Source organism: Onychomys torridus, unplaced genomic scaffold (genome assembly GCF_903995425.1).
Source record: "Onychomys torridus unplaced genomic scaffold, mOncTor1.1, whole genome shotgun sequence".
NCBI classification, from domain to species: Eukaryota; Metazoa; Chordata; class Mammalia; order Rodentia; family Cricetidae; genus Onychomys; species Onychomys torridus.
This window is the reverse complement of record NW_023412870.1, coordinates 1,957,592-1,985,569: the sequence shown is the minus strand read 5'-3', so window position 1 is coordinate 1,985,569 and position 27,978 is coordinate 1,957,592. Positions and strand designations below refer to the sequence as shown.

The following is a 27,978-nucleotide window of genomic DNA, read 5'->3' as shown; positions in this document are numbered from 1 at the left end:
ACACAGAAACAAGGGAAATGCCGGTTTCCACTGTGTTTATTACTAATATAAAAAAAATAATAAAAAAAATCATTCTTAGTTCTCCAACGACTCACTCCTCTTGTCCATACACCTCCTGACCCACTTCCTCAGGGCCAGCTCAAAACCCAACAAGTTCACTGCTGTTTTCACAGAAAACAGTCAGTGCCAGGGATTTAAGAGGTGACAGTACTGTCCAGGTTCCACCCAAAGACAAGCCAAGGCCAGGTGGAGATTCACAGAATTCAAATGAAAGAGCTGAGGGCCTCACAATGACAGGGCCTAACTAAAACGAGCCAGGCAGAGGCTGCGTGGGCAGGCCTGCCTGCGGCTTTACAAGACATCACTGGCCTGTGTCAGACACCAGAAGAGAGGGCACGACGGGAAGGCAGTCTGAGGAAGTCTCACATTCTCCCGTGTTGGGAGGTAGGTGAGGTCTAGAGGGCACCGAGAGCCTTGCTCCATTTGGCAGAAAAACTTATCTAGTGTTGGGAAGTCACAAAAATGCCACGGACACTCAGGAAGGCGACATGGGGATGCACAGTTCCACAAAGTACAGTGACCACAGGCCTTAGCGGCGGGGCTCATGCTGATGACAAGAAACTAGGACATCCAGAAGCAGGGGGAGGCTGTTCAGGAAGCAAGTCTGTACCAGTCCCTCAAACCTAACCCCAAGGACAGACAACCTGGTGCGTTTCCGGGCGGCTGCAAACACTGGGGCTTCACAGCCAAGGACTTAAAACAGCAGCTAGAGGGTAGAAGACTGCTCCAGGGTTCTTGGGAACTGAGGGCAATACTGGGAGACAGGTGGGCGGATGCACAAGAAACAGCACCAATGGTTTCCTGTTCAGCGGTCATTTGGCAGAGGGGAAGATCCAGGAGGCAGTGGAAGGGAGCAAGATGGGGTCCCAAAAGTCTCTGAAGCCTGGATCAGAAGACAACGCGCATCGCACACCAGTGACAGTCACAACTCTGGACCCCAAATGGAGGAGACGATGAATGGGGTGGACATGTCACTGACTGAAGGTGACAGAAGGGCCTTCAAGTAGCTACGATGGGACCACAGAGAAGGTATGGCCATTGGTCAGAGGCTCCTTCCAGCGTGGGTGGGAAGGCACAGTCTCACAGAGGAGGTCCATTGACGCCTGGATGGTAGAAGGCACAATGGTCTTCATATCGACAGTGGCCCTTTTTGGAAAAGTGTCGGCAGACAGGGCGGTCAGATTTGTCTGCGAACAAGTGAAAACGATGGTTTAACTCAGCTGGACGAGGTGGCTCACCCTGTGACCCCAGCATTCAGGACATTCAGGAGGCTGAGACAGAAGACTGCCACAAATTTGAAGTCAACCTGTCCATCCCCCCCCCAAAAAACCATTTCCTTCCCTACCCCCCAGAAACCCTAAGAAAGAAATGAGATAGAAGACAGAGAGAAAGCCGAGGTTTCTACCAGAGATTGTTTACGAGTATTTGGGCCTTTTCTATTTTGGGGTCTAGGGGTAGAACGCAGAGCCTCAGGCATGCTAAGAAACTTGCTCAACCACTGAGCAAGACTCCCAGACTACCAAATATTTTGGAAAGACATTCTTCCTGAGGGAAGAAAAATGTTCAGGGCTACTTGTATCTGTCAGCTACGAGGCTGGCAGCTCAATGGTAGAGGAATCCTTAACCCAGGAAAGGCCCTGCATTAATTCTCAATGCTGCCCAGAGACAGCCCAAAGAAGGGACCAGAGGCATGCAGGACAGGCACAGGAAGGTGAGCCTTACCTTCTATCACCTGGAGGCTGTCCTTAGGTGGGTAGGTGTTCTTGACAAGAGACCAGCTTTTGAGCCTTCGTGGATTTCTTGGCTCTCTATAAAAGCTTTCCCTAGAGGGACCCCCATAGCCTGGCCCAGGAAAAGGAGGTTCAGTATTGACACCCCACCAACCACGACCGTATGGGCTAGATCTAGGACCAAGGCCTCCTCTAATGAGGCCTCTACCCCGGGGAGGAGGCGGGAGACTCAGCAGTGGTGGAATCATCGGTCCCCTTGATCCTGGAGGGCCTCTGTGAAGAGCTACAGAGAGAAAGGCAGGGTGACCGCTGGGCAGCTAAACTCCTGACAAAAGCCCCTCCCCCACTCGCCACAACAAAGCCAACTATCACATCTTTACCTGGGCTTCCATCACACAGGCAAAGAGACTAGTTTTCTTAGCATTTTTTAACCCCCTATGCCAGGAATTGAATCCAGAACCTTGTGTACACTAGGCAACTACTCTACTCCTAAGCTAATCGCCAGCCTCAAAAGAGCCATCCACATGCCCTTTCCTCTCACAGAAGGTAACCACTATCCTGATGTCTAAAGTGATAGGTTGTGAATCTTTGCTTGGCTTTTAACTCTGGCCTCTCTCATTAATCATGAGATTCATTCAAGTTGTCTGGAGTGGTAGCTGGTTAATTTTCTTTGAAGTGTAGTATCCTATCACATGCATCACAACCTGTCCACTCTGATGGTGGACATGTGCATGACTTGTCCACTGTGCAGCTGTAATAAAAAACGCTATCAACATTTACATGTACTACACATTTCTACTCAGACCACACGAGGCAGAGGATATTGCTCAATAAGTATAGTGTGTTCAAGGCTGAGCTTATGCTGGTGTACGACATTCATGTCTGCTGCCTTTGCAGGCCGGAAAAAAAGGGGGGGGGGGGACTGGAATGCAAGTAGTGAGCTGCCACACAGGTGCTAAGAATGGAATTCAGGTCCTCTGCAATAGCAGCCACAGTACTCTGAACCACTTTGCAAGCCCTCTCTAGCCCCAAGAAAGGTCCCCCCCCCCCCCCCGAGACAGGGTTTCTTTCTCTGTAGCTTTTGGAGCCTGTCCTGGACTAGCTCTGTAGACCAGGCTGGCCTCGAACTCACAGAGATCCGCCTGCCTCTGCCTCCTGAGTGCTGGGATTACAGGTGTGCGCCACCACCGCTTGGCAACCCCAAGAAAGATTTTTAACCTGACTCTATCTTGCAGGGCAGTGGTGGCGCACACCTGTAATCCCAGCACTCGGGAGGCAGAGCCAGGCGGATCTCTGTGAGTTCGAGGCCAGCCTGGGTGAGTTCCAGAAAAGGCACAAAGCTACACAGAGAAACCCTGTCTCAAAGAGAAAAAAAAAAGACTATCTTATTTATGTGTGCGTGGACTGTGTGTACACAGGTACCAAGGTGCATATATGACAGAGGACAACTTGTGAGGACAACTTGTGAAATTCAGTTCTTTTGTTTGTTTGTTTGTTTTTTGAGACAGGATTTCTCTGTGTAGCTTTGCGCCTTTCCTGGAACTCACTTGGTAGCCCAGGCTGGCCTGGAACTCAGAGATCCGCCCGGCTCTGCCTTCCGAGTGCTGGGATTAAAGGCATGCACCACCACCGCCCGGTTTCAAACTCAGTTCTTGTACTACTTGGGGCTGAGGATTCAAGTCAGGTTGTCAGGCTTGGTGGCAAGTACTACAGAGCCGTCTTGTCTTGTCAGCCTGACTCATCTCAACTATGTTTCTCAAGACAGGGCTCTCCTGTGTAGTCCTGGAACTCTCTACAGAACAGGCCTACCTGTTCTACCTCCTGCCTCAGAGATCTTCCTGTCTCTACCTCCTGACTGTTGAGATTAAAGGCTTAAAGGCTTGTACTATCACACCTGGCTTAGATCAGCTATTTTTAAGTACATGGTTCAATACTATAAGTTCATGTGCTGTGAAACAGAAACCTCTGAACAAGCCCTTATATTTCCAACAGCCCCAGGAGCCCATATTCTGTTGTTTCTATGCATCTGACTTTGTGTAACTCACGCATTTATTTTCATGTGCCTACTTTCTTAGTATAGTGTCCTCAAGATTTACCCATGGTGCAACACTAACATTTTCTTCCTTTGTAAGATGAAGCAATATTGCATCGAATGCATACATTTTGTTAGCTTGATGGCAGCACAGGCTACATAGCATCTGTCTCAAAAAATCCAACCCGAAGACCATGCTTTCAATTCTTGTACATGTACATCCTGAAGTGGAACTGCTGGCTTGTATGGCAGATCTGCACTTTTACTTTCTTAAACAGGGTCTCTCTTTAGCCCAGGCTAGCCTCATAACTGCTACAATTCTCCTGACTCATCCTCCAAAATTGTAGACGTATGCTACTATATGTAGCTTATTTTTAGTTTTCTAACAAATCTCTATACTGCTTACTATAATAGTTATGTGGTCTCATGGCTAGCTAACAGTGTTATCTGATTAATAGAAATTTGTATTATTTGATGTAGTTCCTTTTACAAATCTTTCCTTTATGACTAGCACAAGTGTGTGTATACGTATGGGCCACAAATTGATAGGGTCTCACTGATTCAGCCACACTCACTAGCCAGCAAGCCCTAGAGTCCTCCTACCTCTGCCTCCTATCACCCAGCTCTCTAGGTGGCTGCTGAGATCTGAACTCAGGTCTGCATGCTTTTGCAGCAAGCACTTTATCAACTGGACCACCTCCCCAGTATGTCTCCTTGTGGGCCAAGCTGATCCTGATACCCCAGCCCCTCTGCTGCAACTATGCTTGGTCTGTGTGTTGTTTACAAACTCTTAGCTACTCTGAGGCCATGAAACATTTAGTTCCTTTTATTTTGTTCCTGTTTTACAGTTTACCTAGATGATGTTTTTATTTGGTATTACTACACAGTTCATACTTTTACACAAATGTCCAGTGGAGATAACATTACTGACGGACCATTTCTTTGATTTCATCTTCAGACATAAGTGTTCGTATATTTACAGGCCTCTGATTCCATTCGGAGAGGGTCTCATGTAGCCCAGGCTAGCTGGTCTTAATTTGCTATGTAGGAGAGGCTGGCCAGGAGCTCCTGATCCTCCTGCCTCGGTCTCTCAAGTATTACAAACTTATGTAAGTTATTCTGTGAAAACCACAACGTCATAGTTACTGTAGCTTTACACCAAATCTTTATATGTCCTCCCACTTTGGACCATCTTGGTAGTGTCCCATTTAGAGCCTCTATGTTTCCCTATAATGGAAAATGTTTATTTCTACACAAACAGAATAGAAATGGACTGTGAAAGCCTCAGACCTAGGAGTTAATTTGAAAGGAAACCAAATTTGACAATCCCATGTTTCCAAATGGTTGATACATGACCACTCATTTAGGTACACAATCCCTGGGTTTTGTTTTTAAAGTCTTTGATTTTGTTCTCTTCATCCATTCTCCAGGACTTAAAACACACATCAGGACCCGTTTCGCCTCACCTGACTTGGGATCACCAGGCTTTCCATTAGCCATGGGGGGAGGGCCCAGAAGGCTGGGTGGTCCTACGAGCAGACATGAAAACACGGCCATCAGAATGGTGCAAAGGACTAATCATCTCATTCACTATTTGGTCTTTAACACTCATTTTAACCAGCAAAGGTAGCTATATCCACTCAGCAGTGCCGCAATCTCTCACCCCGTCCATCTGCCCGACCCTCTGCAGAGTTGTTCGAGACTGAGCAAGACAGTGGAGATTCCATCAGAGAGTAACAGGGGTCTCTAACAGCTCTTCCCTCACAGTGCTGCATCCACAACATGCCCAGTGATTCCACATACCCCAATCCCTCACCTTAACTGTTGGCCCATCATAGTTTTTTTCTCCTCTCCTTCCCTCGGGGGAGTAGTTCACAGAAGGCTGCACTTTCACCTAACCAGTGAAGTGTGGTCACAAATTGTCTTCCCGGTCATCACATCTGTAATATCGCTGCCACCCCTCTCCCCCGCCATTCTGCGGCTGCGCAAGCCGGACCTTCAGCCGCCACCTCCCCGGCCTTCTCCAGAAAGGGTTAGGAGGCAGCCCGAGCCTGAGGGTTGCAGCGGCAGCCCTCCCAGCCCCCGTCCCCACCCCACCTCCTCCTTCCGTCAGAGCCGCCTCCCCCGCACCTCGATCCTCGCCTGGCCCCGGGCCGGCTGACAGGCACGCGCACGCCTTCCCCCTCACCAATGGGACTCTCATCCTCCTCGTCTCCAGGCTCGTCCCGGTCGGACAGCGCAGGATGTTGCGGCGGCTGCGGCTGCTGATTCTGCTTCTTTCGTTTGGGCATCGTGGCTGCGGCAATGGCTGCAGCAGGCTCTGGAGGGCAGTGAGGAAGGGGCACACTGGGTTTGTTTCCGCTTCCGGGTGGGCGGTGGGCCGGGAGACCGAAGCTTCCGCCATGCCACTTCCGGCAGGTTGTGGCCCCCGCGGCCGTCGTCTTCTCCTACGGAGGGTCCCGCTCGCCGTGGCGCTCACGGGGAGGCTTTGCTTCCCTGGTGCAGTTGCTACTTGCTTGCCCAAGGCCTCTCCCCACGTGGAAAAGCACCGTCCGCCGCATTACAATGAGACACTCGACAGGCTTCGGGCCTCGGGCGGCAAGCGCGAACCCCCGTCGCACCCTAAGCTCGCCACATCCGGCCCCGCAGTTACCATGGCAACGCCTGCAGGCACAACTCCTGCGCTCCCTGACCTCTCTCCGAAAGTCCTTGTCCCGCTGGCGTTTTCTCCTCGCCCGCGCTCGCAGGCGTGGGCTGTAAGCCTGCCGCTCAGCAGCGTCCTCCCCGAGTGCGTGAGCCACAGCCCAGCACGCGTGGCAGCCAGCGCGGCCGCACAGCTTCGGCTCCCCGGCTAGGGGCCCGTCCCCGGTGGCCGCCGCGCAGCCAGGCGGCGTGTCCTCGCCCCCTCGCCCGCCCCCGCCAGGTGAGTGGCAGCTCCCGGGAGCTCCAGGCGGTGATGACGCTCGCTCCCCCTCCCGCGACGGCCACTTGGTCGCGCCCGTGACGGAGTCGGCCCGGGCCTCCTCCTACGCCGCGCCGCGCCGCGCATCCCGGAGCCGCGGGCTCTCACGTGCCGCTTGCATCCCGGCCGCCCCGCTCCCCGCCGCCCGCCCCTGACGTCACCGCGGCCCCGCCTCCCCAGGGCCCCGGTCCGCCGGCGGGGGCTGCCCGGGGAGTCAGTTGCGGCGGCGGGGAGCTCGGCGGAGGGTGGGCCGGGGCCATGCCGCGGAAGAAGCCCTTCAGCGTGAAGCAGAAGAAGAAGCAGCTGCAGGACAAGCGGGAGCGGAAGCGAGGTCAGGGAGGGGGCGGGGCCGCTGCGCAGCTCGGGAGGAGGGGTGTGCCGCCGCACCGCGGGCCGGGGCTGGGGCCGGGGCCGGGGCCGGGCCGGGGCCGGGCCGGGCGGCGGGCTCTCGCGGCCCCGCGTGGGCTGCCGCGGGGTGTGCGGGGGCCCGGGCAGGGGAGGCCCCGCTGGTGCCTCCGCACTCTGTGACGATCTGCGGGCCCACCCGGGAGGGAAGTGGGGCGCGCAGTCGGGAGGATGGAGCCTCCGGAGAAGAGGAGCTCGTCCCGCCGGCTCGGGGGGCTCTGGGTGTCCCGAGAACCGGTCTACACTGGCGTCAGCGGTCCCTCCCCTCAGGGCTCCAAGATGGGCTTCGCTCCAGTTCCAACAGCCGCAGCGGGAGCCGGGAGCGGCGGGAGGAGCAGACCGACACCTCGGACGGGGAATCCGTGACCCATCATATCCGCAGGCTCAACCAGCAACCTTCCCAGGGGCTGGGGCCCCGAGGTTACGATCCCAACCGGTGAGCCAAGGCGAAGGGCGCCGGCCCCCCCGCTTCCTGCCCGAGGAAAGCTCCTGAGGAGGGCTTGGAAGTGGAGCCTGGGGGGCCGGAAGCCGCGGTGGATGGGCCACAATCTTGCCTTCCAGGGGGGCTGTCGAGAGTTTGTTTTCGGGAGGGTTGTGGGTGGGGGGCGCGGGGGAAGAGCCAACCGAGAGGAGACCTGAACAGTCAGGGGAGGAGGCTTTGTAAAAGTTGCATGCTTTGGAGAGGAGATGGCGAGATGTGTGGTCCCTCTTCCCTTAGATACCGGCTGCATTTTGAACGGGACAGCCGGGAGGAGGTGGAGAGGAGAAAGAGAGCAGCCAGGGAGCAAGTGTTGCAGCCTGTCAGTGCTGAAATGCTCGAGCTGGATATCCGGGAAGTCTATCAGCCTGGCTCAGGTGAGTGAGGGTTACTTGGTGTTTGCCGTCAGCTTGGGGAACCAGCCCGCTGCGTGGAAAGGAGGACTCGAGACGCATGTTGGAGTTTGAAAGAGTCCTAGCCGGGTGGTGGTGGCGGCACACGCCTTCGATCCCAGCAGAGGCAGATCTCTGAGTTCAAGGCCAGTCTGGACTACAGAGTCAGTTCCAGGACAGCCAGGGATACACAGAGAAATCCTGTTTTGAAAAACAAAATTGAAAAAAATGCCACCTGGTGGTCTTCCACGCCTTTGATCCCAGCACTTGGGAGGCAGAGGCAGGAAGATCTCAGTGAGTTCAAGGCCAGCCTGGGCTAGAAAGCGAGTTCCAGGACAGCCAGGGCTGTTACACAGAGAAACCCTGTCTCGAAAATAAATAAGAAGAAAGAATAGCCGGGCAGTGGTGGTGCACGCCTTTAATCCCAGCACTCAGGAGGCAGAGGCAGGCAGATCTCTGTGAGTTCAAGGCCAGCCTGGGCTACGGAGTGAGTTCCCAGGAAAGGCGCAAAGTTACACAGAGAAACCTTGTCTCGAAGAAGAAACAAAGAAAACAGAGTCCTGATGCTTGTTCGGACTTTTTCCTCATTTCTCAGTCCTGGACTTTCCCCGCCGTCCTCCTTGGAGCTATGAGATGTCCAAGGAACAGCTAATGAGCCAAGAGGAGCGGAGCTTCCAGGAATACCTTGGGAAGATACATGGTGCCTACGCTTCAGAGAAACTCAGCTACTTTGAGCACAATCTGGAGGTGACAGTGGATGGGGACGGGTTGACATATTGTGGTCCTAGATAGTGTTCTGTGCTTGGGCAGGAGAAGGACTCTAGGCCATATCCTCTTTTGATCTTTTCAGACATGGAGGCAGCTGTGGCGGGTATTAGAGATGTCTGACATCGTCTTGCTCATCACTGACATCCGACATCCGGTGAGTGCTTGGAAAGGTTTGTAAGGGAGACCCCAGTGGGGGAAACTGGCCATTCCGTTTCTGGGATGTGTGCTTGGAATTGTGAAGCCAGAGGTCAGCCTCTGTGTTCCTCAGACGGGCAATGCCTCCTTGTTTTGTGGGCTCTCTCTCTTTCTCTTTTTTTTTTTTTTTTTTTTGTTTTGTTTTGTTTTTTTTTTTGTTTGTTTGTCTGTTTTTTGAGACAGGGTTTCCGTGTGTAGCTTTGGGCCTGTCCTGGAACTCATTTGGTAGCCCAGGCTGGCCTCGAACTCACAGAGATCTGCCTGGCTCTTCCTCCCGAGTGCTGAGATTAAAGGCGTGCGCCACCACCGCCCTCCTTGTGGGCTCTTGTGGGCTCTCTTACCGGGCCTTGAGCTCACCAAATAGCCCCAGGGATCCTCCAGTCCTTTCGAGGCACTGGGTTTACTACGGTTTTCTTACTTTCTTTTGTTCTCTTTATACCTTGAGTTGAAGTCTTCAGTAGGAAATAATTTTCTTTTCCTTTCATTTTGTTCTGCTGAGGGTGAAACTCTGGGCCTGGCATGTGCTGGGCTTTACTACGGAGCTGTACCCCCATCCCGAGGAACTCAGTGTTTTATTCATCTCTTATCATAGCCTGCCATTCCCGTGCTGGCCAGCTCTCTCTCTCTCTCTCTCTCTCTCTGTCTCTCTCTCTGTCTCTCTCTCTGTCTCTCTCTCTCTGTCTCTCTCTCTCTCTGTCTCTCTCTCTCTCTGTCTCTCTCTCTCTCTCTCTCTCTCTGTCTCTCTGTCTCTCTCTCTCTCTCTCTCTCTCTCTCTCTCTCTCTCTCTCTCTCTCTCTCTCTCTCTCTCTCTGTCTCTCTCTCTCTCTCTCTGTCTCTCTCTCTCTGTCTCTCTCTCTGTCTCTCTCTCTGTCTCTCTCTCTGTCTCTGTCTCTCTCTGTCTCTCTCTCTCTCTCTCTCTCTCTCTCTCTCTCTCTCTCTCTCTGTCTCTCTCTGTCTCTCTCTCTCTCTCTCCCTCCCTCTCTCTCTCTCATCATGACCTGCGGGAAGCACCCTGGGACTTGCCCGGGTCGTCACAGCTGCATTGCCTTTCTTGTCCAGTGTGGCTGGTTTATATTTTCGCCCTTGCTGTAGCTACTTGAGCCGAGGCCTTGCGTCTTTTGCTGTGCGGGTGGGTGTTGGGGAGCCGGAGCCAGCAGCCTCTGGGGTCACTTCTCGCCAACTCTGTCACAGGTTGTGAACTTCCCACCAGCGCTTTATGAGTATGTGACTGGAGAGCTTGGGCTGGCCCTGATCCTGGTCTTGAACAAGGTGGATCTGGCGCCGCCGGCTCTCGTGGTTGCCTGGAAGCATTACTTTCACCAGCACTACCCCCAGCTCCACATTGTCCTGTTCACCTCCTTCCCTCGGGACACTCGAACTCCACAGGAGCCTGGCGGTGGTGAGTGGGCGGTGGAGGGGGAGTGGGTGGCATGGGGAGTGCGGACAGCAAAGCCTGTTGGCAAAGGAATCTGATGTAGGCTTCAGGGTGGTAGGAGAGACCACGAGATGCATTTTCACCCTTGTATCTCAGTCTTGAAGAAGAGTCGAAGACGGGGTAGAGGATGGACTCGGGCGCTGGGGCCAGAGCAGCTGCTGAGAGCCTGCGAAGCCATCACTGTGGGGAAAGGTACGGAGCCCGTGGAGGGGCCTGTAGAGGTCTTTGGGGACTGCTCCAGGGTTCCCTTCTCCATCTCCCTCTGTTACACATGTCTAGGAAAGTCAGGAGCAGCCTCTGGTGGGAAGGACAGCAGCAGGAGGTGGGCGGGAGCCCCCCTGGCTTGAGTTTTCCCCAGTTTTCATCGAGGCTTTGAAGAAGAGATGCCTGTAACTCCAGAGTGGTGTCCAGTGGAGACTGGGGAATTTCCAGTCTGCTGTAGTAGACACTGGCATTGCTATGAGTTTTAGGAATGCTGGTGATGTCAGCTGTGCATTATCCATAGTGGCCTGGGGGGTGAGGGAAACCCCTTTATTTTCTTCTTTTCCTTCCGAGCAGTGGACTTGAGCAGCTGGCGTGAGAAGATCGCTAGGGATGTGGCCGGGGCTTCCTGGGGTAGCGGCTCTGGGGAGGAAGAAGAAGAGGAAGATGGGCCAGCAGTCCTGGTAGAGCAGCAGACTGACTCGGCGATGGAGCCCACGGGCCCCTCCAAGGAGCGCTACAAGGACGGGGTGGTGACCATCGGCTGTGTGGGTGAGGACTCGGCGGCCTGCCCTAATGGCCTCCTTAGGCACTGTTTCAGTGTGGAGGAGGGAGCTAGGCCTGTTTGGGCTGCAGGTCTTCAAGGAAAGAAGTCTGCCGTGGGTTCTGGGAAACTGCAGGGCACATGCTGCAGGCCAGTTAAGTTCTGCCTCTGCTCCAGTCCTTAAGCCTTGGAGTCTTGGTTGCTGATGCACAGTTGAAAGGAGGGTGAGGGGTGGCAGTTGTGGTTCTGAGCGACTGGTGGATCTTCATGGCTTCAGTTGTGGATGCTGGTTCCTCAGACAGGTCCTTAAGTCATAGCAGAAAGGCAGCCAGGACCGGTTGCCACTGGGGGAACCCTTTTCAGTGTGGTCACAGAGTAGCTCTCCAGTTAGGACTGTCACAAGCCAGGCTTGGTAGTGATCCCCTTTAATCCTAGCACGTGGAGGCAGAGGCAGGCAAATCTCTGTGACTTCAAGGCCAGCCTGGTCTACAGAGTGAGCTCACAGGCAGCCAGGACTGCACAATGAGACCCTGTCTCAAAAGGAAAAGAACTCTGTTCATCTCCATCAGAGCAGAAGTCAAATATCATATCCTGCATATCAGATTACATTTATATTAAGTCACATTATGATTGATAGTAGTAGCAAAATTACAGTTATAAAGTAACAATGAAAATAACTTTATGGTTGGGAGTTACTCCACATGAGGAGCTGTACTAAAGGGTCACAACATTAGGAGGATTGAGAACCGCTGCAGTCGAGGTAAAGGAATGTGTGATTAGAGTCTAAGTAAGGTTCCTTCTCATTGTACCTACAAGAGCTGAGAAGAGACCCTGGCAATTTAGTATCTTAGATATTTGTGGAGTTTTGTTTTTTAGATTTTTTTTTTTTTTTCATTTTTTGTGTGTGTTGGTATTTTGCCTGCATGTATGTATGTGCAATGCTTGTGTGTCTGGTGCCTACAGAGGCCAGAAGAGGGCACTGGATCCCCCTGGTGTTGGGATTGTGGACTGTTGTAAGCCACTATGTGGGTGCTGGGAACAGAACCCAGGTCCTACAAGAGTATTGACTTCTCTCAACCCTGAGACATCCCTCCAGCTCTGGCAGTTTGGATCTTAGTTTCCTGAGAAGCCAATGGTGGGCTGGCAGGATCTGATTTCATTTAGAAATTTGTTCTTTCTGCCAAGTGGAGCGGATAGTGAGAGGTGGACAGGAAAGGAGGAAGAGAAGCCTGAGGGACGTCCCAGAACTGCTGAGGGGGGCCGAGTGTGGTGGGTGCTCAACCTGTAGTCCCAGGTTAGGGGGGTCTGAGGTCAGCCTGGACTGTGTGGTGAGTTCCAGGACAGCTTTAACTATAGGTTGTGACCCTCTCAAAATAGAAAAAGACCCTCCCTAAAGAGTCCTCAGAGGAAGGTGGTAGAGGTGTGGGGGGGGGAGAGACTGAGACGTGGTGTATTTGAAGGTGGAGAGGAGTGCTGTTGGCTTCCCTTGGCTCACAGAGAAAGCAAGGAATGAAGAAGTCTTCTGCTTGTTTTAAAAAGCCTGAGCAGCTGGGACTGCTGAGCTGGGGAACCGGGAGAGGAGCAGGTTTGCGGCCCGGAGAGTGGGAAGAGACTCAGGGTTGTCGTGGACTGTCTCAACTGGAGAGGTGGAGCAGGCTGTGGGTTAGGGGTCTGGAGATTGGGGTGTGGGAGAGATTTCAACTTCAGGAGATCTGAGGAGTGTTTGGAGGATGTAATGCCACGGGATGGGAGGGGGAGGTGAAGAGAGAGACTGAGGCAGAGCAGTGTTCAGGCAAAGGAAAAGGAGAGTGGAAACCCGGGGAGTCTGGAAGTGAAGTGGTACAGTGTGCTTAAAGTCTGTGCCTGTGAAGCAGGGCTGACTGGAACTGACAGCAGCCAGAGAGGGAGGTGAGGGCCGCATGAGGGCCGCGCCAGGGACAAAGCACAGCAGTGCCCTCTGCAGAGCCCCGGCCAGGTGCATGTGGAGGCTGCAGGGTGGTGCTGTCCTGTTCTGAACACTCAGGCCCCGACACCAGGAGCAGGAGTGAGAGCCCACAGGTCAGAACGTGTCGGGAGATGAGCGGATGCACTCCGAGGAGCGCAGTACTCAGGCTCTGGCCAGGGCGGCTGGGGTCTCCAAGGCTGATGTGTCTTTTTGTCTGTTAAAAAGTGTGCAGTCATGCTGGGAGGTGGTGGGGCACACCTGTAATCCCAGCACTTGGGAGGCAGAGGCAGGTGGATCTCTGTGAGTTCGAGGCCAGCCTGGTCTACAGATGGAGTTCCAGGACAGCCAGGGCTGCAGAGAGAAACCTTGTCTCAAAAACAAAATAAAAGTGTTCATTCACAGGTAAACTTAGCGAATGGTGACAAAGCAGATGAGTCTTTAAGGGCCTTTCACAGTAGGGTGGTGGGGTTGTTGTTTTACCTGGTGGGGTTGTTGTTTTTCACTGTGCAGTTTAGACTGGCCTTAATTAAACTCTCCGCAATCCTTCTGCCTCAGGCTTTGGTGTGCTGGGGTCACAGCATGTCTCATCACACTGGGCTAGGAGTTTCACTCAAAGGGGATGGAGAAGTAAGCTAGTGGGCTTGTCAGGAGAGCCGCTTCCTGTGGCCCCTGTGAGAAGAGACGGTGTGTCGGGAAGGAGCCAGCCAGCCAGGCTGTGCATCTTTTCTCAGGACTGTGTGGGCAGTTGCATTCCACAAGGCTGGGCTTTGGTCAGGTGACTGAGAGGCAGGAAAGCCAGGACCAGGAGTTAAGGTCAGACTTGCCAGAGAGCTGGATCCTGGACCCTGAGGTGGAGCGGAGGGAAGTAGGGCGTGCTGGCTGTTGTTGCTGTAAAAAGACACCATGACTAAGACAACTTAGAAGACATTTAATTGGGGGTTTGTCGACAGTTTCAGAGGGTGAGTCTGTGGTCATCATGGTGGGGGCATGGCAGCATCCAGGCTGGCACTGGGGCAGTAGCTGAGAGCTCACAACACATGAACCACAAGCTGTAGGCATAGTGAAAGGCAGAGGGAGGGACAGACCGACAGACAGAGACTGGACCTGGTACCACAGTGTTGCCATGCTGGAGTCTGGGGTGCAGTTACTGGAATGAAGGATGCATGTCAGGCCAAGAGGAGTGCTTGACATTTAATGGAACTGTGAGGTAGCAGGCCTGCTGTGTGCATAGCCTTGGGGAGCTTGTATGGGGGATATGAGTGTGGTTCAGGCATTGAAGGCCTGAATCGGGGATGAGAGGACTGTGCAGGTCCAGCACTCAGGCAGAAAGAAGGTGCTGTGGGCATGAGAGGGGGCTGTGAGCCTGCAGGCATCTCCTTGGACACGTCATGATGACTGTTACGAAATACAGTTGTATCTGGTATCTAACTCCTGACTGATGTGGGTGGGAGGCATCTGTCCTATAAAATGAGGAACAGAACCCCAAGAGGCCAGGGATTTGCCTGGGGTCTACAGCTGTGAGTTGTGAACCAGAGCCTGATGCCTGGTGCGGTGGTTGTGCTGCTTCCTTACCTTGAGCTGTCGTTCTCCTGACGGCCCCAGCCACTACTCGGCTCCTCTGGCCCAGAGTAAGGACTGTCCCACAATCCTTTGCCTTGCCTTCCTAGGTTTTCCCAATGTGGGGAAGTCCTCGCTGATCAACGGGCTGGTGGGGCGGAAGGTGGTGAGTGTCTCCAGGACACCAGGCCATACCCGGTACTTCCAGACCTACTTCCTCACCCCCTCTGTGAAGCTCTGTGACTGTCCAGGCCTTATCTTCCCCTCTCTGCTGCCCAGGCAGCTGCAGGTATGTCGTGGTGGAGGGGGCTGGAGGGGGTAGGGAGGAGAGGGAGGAACCGAGGAAGGTGCTGAGTGCTGTTTCCACAGGTTCTGGCTGGGATCTACCCCATCGCCCAGATCCAGGAGCCCTACACTGCCGTGGGTTACCTGGCCTCCCGCATCCCAGTGCAGGCTCTGCTGCACCTGCGCCACCCAGAGGCAGAGGACCCTTCGGCTGAGCACCCCTGGTGTGCCTGGGACATCTGCGAAGGTGGGCTTCAGGGTCTCTGCCTTTTTTGTCTCCTGTCTGCCCTGCCCTCTCCTGAGATTCTGACCTCAGTGGAAGGGGCTGTCTGCTTACCCTAGAAGTTTTACCTTTGCCACAATCAAGACCTCATGCCTGGACTGTGGGCGTGGGGCAGACAGGACTGGAACCTGGTTCAGGGGCGGCATCCCTTACTGACATTATTTTCTCCCTTCAGCTTGGGCAGAGAAACGAGGTTATAAAACAGCTAAGGCAGCTCGTAATGATGTATACAGAGCGGCCAACAGCCTCTTGCGATTGGCAGTGGATGGGCGTCTCAGCCTGTGTTTCCACCCTCCTGGTTACAGTGAACAGAGAGGTGAGAGCCCAGGTGTTCTCTAGTCCCAACTGACTGACAGGTGAGGCCCGACGGAGGGTCCATGTGGGCCAGCTCTGGGGGTGGTTCACTGATAGTAAATGTGGGTGCCTGGCTGCAGAAGCCTGGCTGTGGGGACTGAGCACGTACACAAGCTTCTGTCCAGCTCTGCACAAAGGTGGTGGAATGAAGGGGTGTGTGCCAGCACAGCACATGAAGAGTTGCCTTTGTCTTCATCCCTGCCCCATCTCTCCTGCTTACATACTTCTGTGTTCCTCAGGCACCTGGGAGTCTCATGCAGAGACTGCAGAGCTGGTGGTGTTGCAGGGCAGGGTGGGGCCAGCAGGTGATGAGGAGGAGGAGGAGGAGGAGGAGTTGAGCAGCTCCTGTGAGGAGGAAGGAGAGGAGGACCGGGATGCAGATGAAGAAGGAGAAGGAGAGGAGGACACCCCAACCTCAGGCCCTGGCTCCTGCCTCGCTGCCCGCAACCCATATGCTCTGCTGGCCGAGGACGCGTGCTGAGCCCACCTGTCACCACTCCCTTCTCAGTAGCTTTGCTTTTGGACTGAGCTGGAGGCCTTCCTCATTTGCCACCCTGATTGTGAATAAAGATTGTCTGCTTTGTAGCCCTTCCCAGGTGGCCTGAGATGAGGGCGGCTGTTTTGGGCTGACGGCTGTGGGAGGCCTTTCTTCGCCATTCTCTTTGGGAAGCCTGGTGCCCACATTCCCACACAGCACTTTAAGAATCCCCATGGGCCTGGGAGGTCTAAGGCAGGCTCACCTGGAATTAGTCCTCCTGCCTTTAGCAGTGTCCTGCGCGCCCCCTGCTGCCTGACCTTGGTTATATCGGGTTTTTGGGTGAAAGCCACAGAGGTGTGTCTCCAAGAAGATTTTTAATAGGAATTTTCCAGACTCAGCAAACATTGATCAGGAATCTGTGTCTGGACCTGTGCTTAGCACAAAATGCTTTATATGACGCAGGAGCCAGGACTGGCCATGATCCAGACCTCATGGAGCAGATTTTTGGATTAAGATGGGTGTGCCAGGTTGTCCAAATCCTGGGGACTCACGGAGTATAATTCTGGAATTAATTGATACTGAGACATAAATAAGACAAAACAAAAGGCCAGGCGGTGGTGGTGCACGCCTGTAATCCCAGCATTTGGGAGGCAGAGCCAGGTGGATCTCTGTGAGTTCGAGGCCAGCGTGGGCTACAGAGTGAGTTCCAGGAAAGGCACCAAAACTACATGGAGAAACCCTGTCTCGGAGGAAAAAAAAAAAAAAAAAACGACTTGTGAAAACATTAATGAAATGTGTATAGATAGAAACTTAATTACCAGCAAACACTTGTGCACATTCACAATTTGAGGAGAACAGCCCTTTCTTTACAGTGTCAGGTTTCATTAGGAACCTGAAAGCTGGGCTGGAGAGATGGCTCAGTGGTCAAGAACATTGTCTGCTCTTAAGTGGACCCAGGTTCAATTCCCAGCATCCACATGGCAGCTTACAACTGTTTGTGTCTTCAGTCCTAGGGAATATGGAACCCTCACACAGACATACACACAGGCAAAACACTGAAGCACATAAAATAAAAACAAAACAAAAACCTGGGAGCTAGAACCGATAGCACAGAACCAACTCCTGGGCTCCATTTACTCTGGTTTGGGGATGGAGCACAGACTGCTCAGGCCTCAGCTAGAAATTGGCAGGTGGCTGAGCCCATCTTTAGGAGTTCTCTATATTCCCACAGAGATGAGAGGTCTAGGCTGAATTCTTGGTGAAAAGGGAGGGGCAGCCGCCGTGTTGTCTGGGTAGGGTGGTAGCATGGACCACTTCCAGCTTCCTCTATAGAAACATCCCTTTCAGGTGGGGTGGGGGGGGGGGCGGTTCTTCCAGCGTCAGCACTGATCTGCCAACCAAAGAGAAAGGAACCTCCACTGAGAAGAGGCTGAGGCCTCTGGTTTACTCCCTTCAGTGCTCCAGTGTGGACCTGAGTCCTGGAGGCAGCTGCACTGCCATCGAGTTAGAGCCAGAGCCTCAGCACATGAACATTGGTGAAGGTCACTCAGAATGTGTTAGAAAAGAGAAGCCCAACCAAGAAAAACCCAGTCTCCTGTCTAGGGCTCTTTACAGACAACAAAAAGTCAGAATTCTATTTGTATCCTGGCCCTTCATTGCTTCTGTTCCCTGTCCTCCTCCGTTGACTCCTGAGATTCACCAGGGACATTTGGGTGAGTTAGGTTGGGATGGAGTTGACATTGGGAGCTCTCTGAACTTGAGCAGAAGACCCCTCAGGAGCCAATATTATTTTAAAGATTGGATCTCACTATGTACTCCTGGACTTGCTGTATAGACCGGGCTGTCTTTGAACTCACATATCTGGAGGCAGCTCAGTCCCAAAGGGATGTGGAACATGTGTCCTCAGTCACTGTCAGAGTCTTACTCATTTGATAGGAATGTAATACCAGGCAAAGGGCTGTCTTAGTGACAAGCAGAGCAGGGAGAAGTCCTGCCTGAGGTCAGTGCCTGAGGCTGGGGAGACAGTGTTTCCCTCCTCTGCTCAATACCCAGGACCTTCCTCACTCCCTCTTGCTTGGGTTGTGTCCACTAAGTGGGTACCTGGTTGTAGTGACCTGGGGCTCTGGCATGCAGCTAGCCAGTCTAGCAGAACAATCAAGTCTCACTAAGAACTTTGTTTATACAGTTCTGAGTCTTAAACAGGTAGCTGTGTGTGGTCCAGATGAGTTCAGTTATCCAGCTTCAAAACCAATGATGCAATCAACAAAAGTTGAAAACTAGTTGCCAGAAGTTATGGGACAAAAAGTTATTTTGAATAAGTGTCTAGTTCCAGCAGAACACAGAGCAGCCAGACACCACTGCTAACAACAGCTCTTCACATGTATCACGGAGCTGTCATCGCTAGGGTGAAGAGTATTGTGAACCCCAGGGACTAATTTAACCCACTGGACATTGCTTGAGCAATCACTGCTAGTTGATAAGGATAAAGATGGCCCTTTATGGAGCTCATGGTTTATTGAGTGATGAAAGCAATAAAACTCAGCTGCTTAAAAGTGGTAAATGCCAGGAGAAGGGCGGTGGAGGACCTCTGGGATCCTGATCAGAGGGCAATGACCTCCATTTTTTCTCCACCCTCCTGCCCCAGACAGGGTTCCTCTATAAGTAGCCCTGGCTGTCCTGGAACTAGCTCTGTAGACCAGGCTGGCCTTGAACTCACAGAGATCCTCCGGACTCTGCCTCCTGAGTGCTGGGATTAAAGGCTCTCCCTGGGCTTGGAGCTCACTGAGTGGCTAAAAAGGCTGGCTACTGAACTCCAGGGATTCTCCAAAGTGCTAGGATTAACATGCAGCCTGCCGCAGTTGGCTTTTTTACAAAGTGCTGGGGTTCTGAATTCAGTTCCTCAGGCTTGTGTAACCATCTCTATGCTCTGGCAGTTGGGTCTTAGAGCAGTCATGCAAGGCTGAGAAGAGCCCACAGTAAAGACTGCTGTGGGAGCACCTGAGGGGGGCTAGACTCCACACATCAAACTGAAGACAGCAGTGTGTTCTGGGCCCATGGGCCATTTGTACAATAGAGAAGGGAGGAGAGTAAACATTACAGTGTAGTGTAAACAGCACACCCGGGAAGTGAAGAAACTACAGAAGAGAAGGCAGGGGTAGGTAAGCTCAGAGGCAGGAAAAGTCACAGTGTGTGCACTGGAGTTGAAGATCAAGGTCTGTGACGACTTTGGAAGCCTAGCACTCAGCATGCCTGGGGCAGTGGGTGCGAAGGGAGGTGGGAAAGGTGGAGGAGGTCTCCAGCTATTTTAAAGATAACTAACCCATGGAGCTAGGTGTGATGGGGCACACTTTTAATTCCAGCACTTGGGGAGGCAGAGGTAAAAGGATCTGTGAGTTCCAGTCCTGCCAGAGCTTCACAATGAGACTCTGTTGCAAAAATAAATAATAAATACAATGAAGAATTTAACCCTAAGACTGAAAGACAGAGTAAGTGGCTGTAGACCACCGCGGTTGCAACAGAGACACTGATTTACAAGGAGAGCGGAAAGAAAGCAGTTGTGAGCATACTCGGGAGATAGGTCGACGGGTCATTGGCTTGTTTGGCAGCATGTGTCTGTGTTGGTGGTGGGGTGGGAGAGTAAGAGTGTATATCATGCTTCTGACTTGGCAGAGGCTGGGGGCGTGTGTGTCATGGGCAATTTCCAGGAACAGAATATGTACAAATGGAACTTGGAGAAGAGGTGCTGGCTGGAGATACTTAGTACCATCAGCATAGAGGTGGGAGGAGAGGAGTGTAGTGTGAACTGAAAACCTGGCCAGGAATAAGGTAGAGAATTTACAGACTTTACTTACTTCCCCATTTGGAACGCCTAGGAGAGTAGGAGAGAATGACCAGAGGAAGGTGTTGAAGAAGATTTCACAGGTGTGGGGGGAGGTTTTGACCACTGTGCAATGGGTTCATTGGAGAGGCGAGCTCAGTGTAATGATCTAGTGGGTGGAGGTGCAGGCATTGGAATAAGGATGTAATTATCAAGGAATTTGGCTGTGGGGTGGAGAGCAGCAGTCTAGAGCACTTGCTTCTCTTCCGGGGTTCCCAGTACCCACATCCGGCTGTAACTGTGACGTTCAGACGGCTGTGCGGGTACAGCTCAGCCATGTGTTGAAATATTTACGTATCAGGAAGTAGGGATGAGTAACTGCAGGAAAAACACCAAACTCTGAAAGGAGCTCCCTTGGAACTCCAGACCCCAGCAGCCTTAACCGAAGGGGTCTCCCCGCCGCACCCGCGACGTTGTAGTGCCACCTGCTGGTGAAGCTGCGTCATGGCAGCGCAGAGGAAACGCTAAAATCACGTTTGTCGGAGCAGGGCTGCGGTGCACACCTTTAAACCCAGCACTCCAGGGGAGACGAGAGGACTGCTGTGAATTTGTAGGATATTCTGAGCTAAATAACAAGACCTGTCCCATAAAACAAATGAAAATTATCTTTGCGCTATTGGGTTGCTACTGTTTTTAAACATTTAGCTTCATTCTCCTGGCAGGATTCAATGACTTATTAAGTATTAAAGCTGAACTTGAACGACGACACGGCAAAGTTTGGAAAATTTAAAAAAATTATCTTGGAGATAGAAAGAGGGCTCAGTGGTTAAGCGGACTGAGCTGCTCTTCCAGAGACTTTGGGTTTGATTCCCAGTACACACATGGTGGCTCACAACTGTCTGTAACTCCAGTTTAGACCCCTCTTTTAGCGTGAGAACCTTTTTTTTTCCCCCCTTTGGTTTTTAGAGACAGGGCTTCTCTGTGTAGCTTTGCGCCTTTCCTGGAACTCACTTGGTAGCCCAGGCTGGTCTCGAACTCACAGAGATCCGCCTGCCTCTGCCTCCGAGTGCTGGGATTAAAGGCGTGCGCCACCACCGCCCGGCTCGTGAGAACCTTTTGATTCTCAGGAAAAACAAAAAAGGACACGAATGAGCTCAAACTCCGGATTATTTTGTTATAATGTAAAAAGTAGAATAGTATGGAAATTATTTCTAGTTTTTTTAATTTTTAATTTTGAAGAATAGGGCTGGAGAAATGGCTGAGCAGTTAAGAGTGTACTTGCCTGTGAGCCAGGCGGTGGTGGCGCACCCTTTAGTCCCAGCACTCGGGAGCAGAGGCAGGCGGGTCTCTGTGAGTTCGAGGCCAGCCTGGTCTACAGAGTGAGATCCAGGACAGCCAGGACCACACAGAGAAACCTTATCTGGAACAAAACAAACCAAACTAAAAAGAGTGTGCTTGTTCTTGCAGAGGACCTGGGTTTGGTTCCTAGCATCCAGGTCAGGCTGCTCACAACTACCTATAACATCAACCCAGAAGATCCAACACCCTCTTCTGGACTTCGAGGGCAACTGTTCTCACATATACTTAAACACAGACAGACAGACAGACAGACAGACAGACAGAGTTTCTCTGTGTAGCCCTGGCCGTTCTGGAACTCACTCTGTAGACCAGGCTGGCCTCGAACTCAGAGATCTGCCTCTGCCTCCCGAGTGCTGGGATTAAAGGCGTGCGCCACCATCGCTCAGCTAGAGTTAATTTCTAATACCCTCTAACGTCCATCTCTCGAGTGAAATGGTCCTTGCTGGGTTCACGGGAATTGGAGCCCGGCGGCTAGCTCTGGCCGAGCCTGTAGTGGGTGGAGTCTTGCTGACGGAGGTGGGTCCCTGGGGGTGGGACTTTAAGAGTTGGCCCCTGTTCCGCATCCGGCTTCATTCTTCTGAGAAGGTCCGCCGCCATCGTCAGCCTTGTGTGTTCATTCTTAAACGGTAAGCCAAAATAAACCTTTTAAAGTTTCTTTTTGTCGGAAATTTTGGTTATTAAAGCAAGAGAAGATTACGTCCTCGAACCCTTCCTTCTTGGAGCGCCGTCTCTAGTACTTTTGATTTTTATTTTCCTGGCCTGGATTTTAATTTTTCCCAGCTTTGCTTATTTGGATCTAATGGACAAAATGGTGCACGTTTGAAGTATATGGCACGGTGTTTTAGAATACAGTGTTTGGGGCGTCGGAGATGGTTCAGTCTGTGAAGTGCTTGCTTGCCTTGTGGCACCGGACTTGAGAGCTGGGTCCGCAGACATCACGTAAAAGAGCGGCGTGTGGTCGCTTGTGTTTGAAAACACAGCTGGGAGGAAGAGGCAGGCCGATTCCCGGGGCAGCCAGTCCAGCCCAATTAGTGAGTTCCAGGACAGTGAGAAACCTTGTCTGAAAGAAAGGAGGATGCCTAGGCAAGGTCTGGTCTCCACTGGGAACGGCGGGCTCAGTGGCGCACGCCTTTAATGCCCGCATTCCCGAGGCAGAGGCAGGTGGATTTCTGTGAGTGTGGGGCCTGCCAATCCCTTTTCTTTTTTTTTACACACGTAAATGGGTTGAATTATGACCTTTTCATAATGCATAGAATGTATTTTGTTCATATTCACCCCACCACGCCCTTCCCGCTCCTACTGACCACCTTTCTCTTCTCAAATACGGTGTTTTTTTTTGTTTGTTTTTTGTTTTTGTTTGTTTGTTTTTTTTTTTGATTTTTTGTTTTTTGTTTGAGACAAGCTTTCTCTTTGTAGCCCTGGGTATTCTGGAACTTGCTCTGTAGACCAGGCTGGTCTGGAACTCACAGAAGTCCTCCTGGCTCTGCCTCCCAAGTGCTGTGATTAAAGGCGCCGTGCCACCACCGCCGGCTCCCTTCACTTTTTGTGGCTAAAAGACAGACACGGGGGACTGGAGAGATGGCTCAGAGGTTAAGAGCACTGACTGCTCTTCCAGAGGTTCTGAGTTCAATTCCCAGCACCCACATAGTGGCTCACAACCATCTGTAATGAGATCTGGCACCCTCTTCTGTATACATAACAAATAAATAAAAATATTAAAAAAAAAAAAAAGACAGACAGACACAGCTAAGAGCTGGGCCTGCGTTCCTAGTTTAGCAATGGTGGTGTGGCAGTGCCCGTTACATATGCCTGAGTGCTGATATGCTGAGGATACTGGCGGAGAACCTGGGCCGGCTGCTCCCTCCCTCTCCTTCCTGGACACTAAGCTGTTTAATAGCTGTATAGTTTATAGGAGTTAACCCATAGGCTGATAATGACAGTAGATTAAAAGATTTTTCGGGGAAGAACAGGATGCCTCGGAAGGAGACAGCCACACTGAAGAGTGGCAGGATTTTGCTCCTGTGTCCACCCCGCCCCTTATGTGTTCTCTGGTTGAAGAGGAACCAGCCCCCACATCTGTCACCTCTAGGTGATGCTATCCACTTTTTTTCTTTCATTGTGTTTTTTGTTTTTGTTTGTTTATTTTTAAAACATAAAACAGGGTATAATTAAAAAGTCCAGGGTTATTTTAAACAGTAAAATATTTTCTCTATAGAAAATAGTGAAAATGATAACATTTCCCAATAAGCCCTTTTAATCCAAATGATAGTTGAATTATACATATAAATATTGATTAGATTCTGGGATACCGAAGAAACCTGTCTTCATCTGTTCAGAGAGCTATGTTTTACTTAAGTTGTGTAAGTGAGATTCTTATTCATCTTCCCCTTCACTGTTTGATCTATGGCAGACATTTTTCTATAGGCTAATCCATAATCCAAAAAGATTTTAGCCTCCCCTCCTGAAAGTATGGCCAACATTTTCTTTCATCAGCTTGATCTGGTACAAATTCTCATCCTAATAGTGAAATGTTTCACTAAAGCTTGCCCAGTGATTGGGCAAAACCAAAACTTATTAGAAGCCACAGTCATCCTAGGGTGCCCCCTGCTTGGTCGCCTCCCTGGGTCTGTGGGTTGCAGTCTGATTGTCCTTTGCTTTATATCTAGTATCCACTTATGAGTCTGGGTTACCTCACTCAAGATGATACTTTCTATTTCCATCCATTTTCCTGCGAATTTCATGATGATATTGTTTTTTTCTGCTGAGTAGTATTCCATGTGTCTATGTACCGCATTTTCTTAATCCAGATGCCATCCAGTTTTACGGCCAAGGTTCTTATGTTTTTTTTTTTTTTTTGGTGTGTATGTGTGTGTGTTTGTTTGTTTGTTTGTTTTCTGTTTGTTTGTTTTTTGTCCCCTCCCATGTGGTGATAGAACCCAGACCCTGGCATGCACAGAGGTATATAGTTACCGCAGCCTAGAGTATTTTCTGGTTGGATTCCCTGATAGAACAGCTGATAAACCCGTCCCTGCGTGGAACATCTTGGTTGGTCCTCTTCATGACACTTTCACCTGGCTTGCAGAGAGCTGGGACAGAGTGGTATCCAGGCCGTCCTGTTTTCTTATGGTGTCCTATTAGGGTGTTGGCTTTGTAGCTGAAGCTGCTGTTTTGTACCACTGGGGGGCACCAGCAGGCCCTGCCTGTGGGATAGGTTGACAAATCGAGGTGGTTGTCTGGTGTCACTGAGCTGCATACTGACCTTGACATGGGACCCTGGGAGGTGGAGTCACTGAGTCTGGGGTGCGGGCAATGCCCTGCCACGGTGCTAGGGTGACTTGGAGTCATCTGTAGTTTGAATTACTAGAGCCTGGGAGGCATGCATGGGAACCACTGCCGAGGGTGTCGAGGACAAAATAGACCTGGCCCAGTTGAGTTCATAGCAGGGTGCCCATCTTAGATAGAGGCTGTGATGTGTTGCTCTGAACACCTGCCAGCTGAGCCGAGTAACTAAATTATCTCGTGTTTGGCCGTGACATGTAGACAGCGATGTTAAAATGCTACAGCTCTGAGGTTGGGGAAGGGAGATCTCTCCATGGGACGGAACTTAGGCAGTGTTTCTAACTGTCCTCTTCAAATGGAAGAATGCTGAGGTGTCCGATTCACCCACCGTTGTTACCATGTTGTCAGGATGGTCAAGGGACTTGTAAAGGTTGAGATTGTAAGATCAGTGACAGGTTTGAAGAAAGAGTGCAGGCTGGGGGATGGCGGCACCTGCTCGCCTTAAAATCCCAGCGCTCAGTGGCTGTGAGTTCCAGGCCAGCCTGGTCTTCAGAGTGAGTTCCAGGACAGCCGGGGCTACATAGAGAAACCCTAAGTTCAAAATAGTCGACTTACCAAAATGGCCACTAGAGGGCAGCCTCTGACAGGCGGTGGCGTTTCAGCGGGCCGGTCACTGTTCAGTCCAGCCTGCCAAGAGTGAAGATGAATATGGCCAGAATTCTGGCGAGGAGCAGCCCGGCTTTCACAGCTGGTGGCTTCACTGCTTTTATTCATTCTTTGAATTTATCTTCACAGGATTATTGCACATTTTGTCTCACTTCCTGTCTTAAACCGCTATTTCTGCCAGAATTATCACTCAATCACAGTGCAGCCCAGGGTGGCCTAGAAAACACCATCTTCCTGCCTCAGCCTCCTGGGAGCTGGGTTAAAAGGAACTCACCCCCACACCTACCCTGCTTCCTGTGGCTCTATTACCTCACCCCACTTTGCGCTTCTTTATGCTGGTGGGATTGTCTACATTATCTCTTTGCAAGTCATGTTCAGTGATGTCTCTTTGCAATTTTTTTTTTATGTCTTTATTTCTATTTTATGTACATTGGTGTTTTGCCATGGTGTCAGGTTCTCTGAAACTGGAGTTATAGCCAGTTGTGAGCCACCATGTGGTTGCTGGGAATTGAACTCAGGTCCTCTGGAAGAGCAGTCCATGGTCTTAACCACTGAGCCATCTCTCCAGCCCCTCTTTGCAGTTTTTTTCCCCCCGAGACAGGGTTTCTCTGTGTAGCTTTGGAGCCTGTCCTGGAACTCACTCTCTAGCCCAGGCTGGCCTCGAACTCACAGAGATCCACCTGGCTCTGCCTCCCGAGTGCTGGGGTTAAAGGCGTGCGCCACCACCGCCCGGCTGAAATGGACACATTTAGTAGATATTTTCTGAGCTGTAATTTCCTCATTTAACTTCATCGCTCAGTGTGGTTTGAGCAAGAACGGCCCCCATAGGCTCAGATGAGTGACTGAATGCCGGGTAGCCTGGTGGGGAGGGTTAGGAGGTGTGTTAGGAGGTGTGGTCTTGGAGGTTTCCAAAGTCCATGCCACGCCCAGTCTCAGTCTCTCTGCCTCTCTCCTGCCTGTGGGATCATGGTATAAAACTCACAGCTACTTTTTCAACACCATGTCTGTCTGCATGTAGGCACGCTTCCCATCACGGTGATAATGAACTCACCCTCTGAAACTGTAGGCAAGCCCCCAGTTCATTGCTTTCCTTTATTTATGAATTGCCTTGGTTGTGTGGTGTCTCTTCACAGAAATGGGACAGCGACTGAGACACTCAGAATTTCCCGACTTAACCCAAGAAGTTCACTGAAGTGTCTCGGTGCTCCTTTGCCTGGTGCTGTCGATCAGTGGGAAACTTCACTGGGGGCGGGGCGGGGCGGGGCGGGGTGGGGTGGGGTGGGGCGGGGCGGGGTGGGGCGGGGCGGGGCGAACGGGACAGGCGGGACTGAGAGACTGAGACTTGATTGTGTCATCCTGTCCAAGACCCCTGTCAGGTGAGAGGCTGGCAGGTACAGCGGCAGTGTGGGTGGACACCAGGACACTGTGGTTGGCATCATGAGTGGCATGGGGGCTCTGCACACCTGTGAGGAGAGAGACAGCTCTGTTCTCTGTTGTTTTCCCTTTTCTCTTTTGATACTAATTACAATCCATAAATAGCTGTATTGTAAATTATCTTATGCAAGGACATCACCTGTCTCCTGCTGTACCTTGACTCTTATGTTTGCTTAAATGGAAATTAGGGAAACAGATTACTTAATTACTGGGAAAATTGGGCTGGTGAGATTGCTTAGTGGATAATGGCATGCGTCACCACACTTGATGGCATGAGTTCAACTCTTGGAGTCACATGGGCAACCACTCCCACAAGTTGTTATCTGGCCTTCATATGTGCACCTTGGTACCTGTGTGTCAAATTCCTAATAGATAGAAAAAAATTTATTTTAAATTCTGATGAAAATAAACATCTTTAGAGGCTTCAGATACGTGTGTGTGTGTGTGTGTGTGTGTATGTATATAGTATGTATATAAGCATGTATCATTTGTACAAAATAGAACAATTGTTGAAGTTAACTTGATATCTTAATACTTTAAGTAATAAATACAGCTTTTTCAGATTAACCACTTCAGTGGCAATGAGGGCATCCGTGTCTGCCCCCGGAATTTCTTCACCTTGTAAAACTGAAACTCTGTACCCATCAAACAGAAACTTCTCATTTCTCCCTTCCCCAGCTCCCAGGGTGCAGATGTGTGCCACCATACCCAGCTGCTCCCGTTTATGGTTGAGGCTGAGTGGTGATAGCGTTCACACCCTCCTGTTTCTTTTTAAAATGGTCATCTTTAGTGTTTGCCTCATCTGTATGTGCATGCAGTGTTTATGGAGGCCAGAAGATGGCGTTAGATTTCCTGGAACTGGAATTACAGGCTGTTGTGAGCTGCCCTTCACCAGTGCTGGGAGCTGGACTCAGGTCTTCTGCAAGAGTAGTAATGCTCTTTTTTTGTTTGTTTGTTTGGTTTTTGTTTTGGAGACAGGGTTTCTCTGTGTAGCTTTGCGCCTGTCCTAGAACTCACTCTGTAGACCAGGCTGGCCTCAAACTCAGAGATTCGCCTGGCTCTGCCTCCCGAGTGCTGGGATTAAAGACGTGTGCCACCACGGTCTGGCCGAGTAGTAATGCTCTTAACGGAGCCCATATCTGGCTCCCCGGGTGTTTCTTGATAATTGGAATTTAGAGCCTCCCTGGGTCACTACCACGTGGGGCAGGATATCTTTCCTTCCATGTTTTCTTCTAAAGGCTTTATAGTTTTATTTTATCTATCTATTTATCATCTGTCAGTCTCTCTGTCTGTCTATCTATCTATCTATCTATCTATCT

General features: G+C 51.4%; 2 protein-coding genes and 1 long non-coding RNA gene across 6 annotated transcripts in view; 2 read left to right on the top strand and 1 right to left on the bottom strand.

Annotated features, from left to right (window-relative positions):
• Positions 1 to 18: 18 nt before the first annotated feature.
• Positions 19 to 7,111, bottom strand: Prr3 (proline rich 3). 4 transcript variants are annotated; one of them, XM_036176330.1, is made up of 5 exons: positions 6,011 to 6,075; positions 5,639 to 5,716; positions 5,289 to 5,351; positions 1,783 to 2,073; positions 19 to 1,247 (listed from the first exon to the last, which is right to left on the bottom strand). In XM_036176330.1, exons 3-5 carry the CDS (start codon positions 5,320 to 5,322, stop codon positions 1,141 to 1,143), a joined length of 432 nt encoding a protein of 143 aa, XP_036032223.1. In that variant the 5' UTR covers positions 5,323 to 5,351; positions 5,639 to 5,716; positions 6,011 to 6,075; the 3' UTR covers positions 19 to 1,140. The 4 variants fall into 4 exon arrangements, with proteins under 4 accessions (XP_036032223.1, XP_036032224.1, XP_036032222.1 ...); XM_036176331.1 differs by lacking the exon at positions 6,011 to 6,075 and adding an exon at positions 5,953 to 5,988; XM_036176329.1 differs by lacking the exon at positions 5,639 to 5,716 and having other exon boundaries at positions 5,953 to 7,111.
• Gnl1 (G protein nucleolar 1 (putative)) lies at positions 6,754 to 16,218 on the top strand. The gene is made up of 12 exons (XM_036176328.1): positions 6,754 to 7,115; positions 7,460 to 7,625; positions 7,908 to 8,044; positions 8,655 to 8,806; positions 8,910 to 8,981; positions 10,214 to 10,421; positions 10,554 to 10,649; positions 11,016 to 11,210; positions 14,815 to 14,993; positions 15,074 to 15,236; positions 15,448 to 15,588; positions 15,866 to 16,218. The coding sequence occupies exons 1-12, from the start codon at positions 7,043 to 7,045 to the stop codon at positions 16,105 to 16,107; spliced, it is 1,824 nt and encodes a 607-aa protein (XP_036032221.1). The 5' UTR covers positions 6,754 to 7,042; the 3' UTR covers positions 16,108 to 16,218.
• A 5,625-nt stretch (positions 16,219 to 21,843) lies between these two features.
• The window catches only part of LOC118575982, a 33,339-nt gene continuing 27,204 nt past the window's right edge, over positions 21,844 to 27,978 (top strand). The window contains exon 1 of the long non-coding RNA XR_004943900.1: positions 21,844 to 21,906. This is a non-coding gene — a long non-coding RNA (uncharacterized LOC118575982). The remainder of the gene's footprint in view (positions 21,907 to 27,978) is intronic.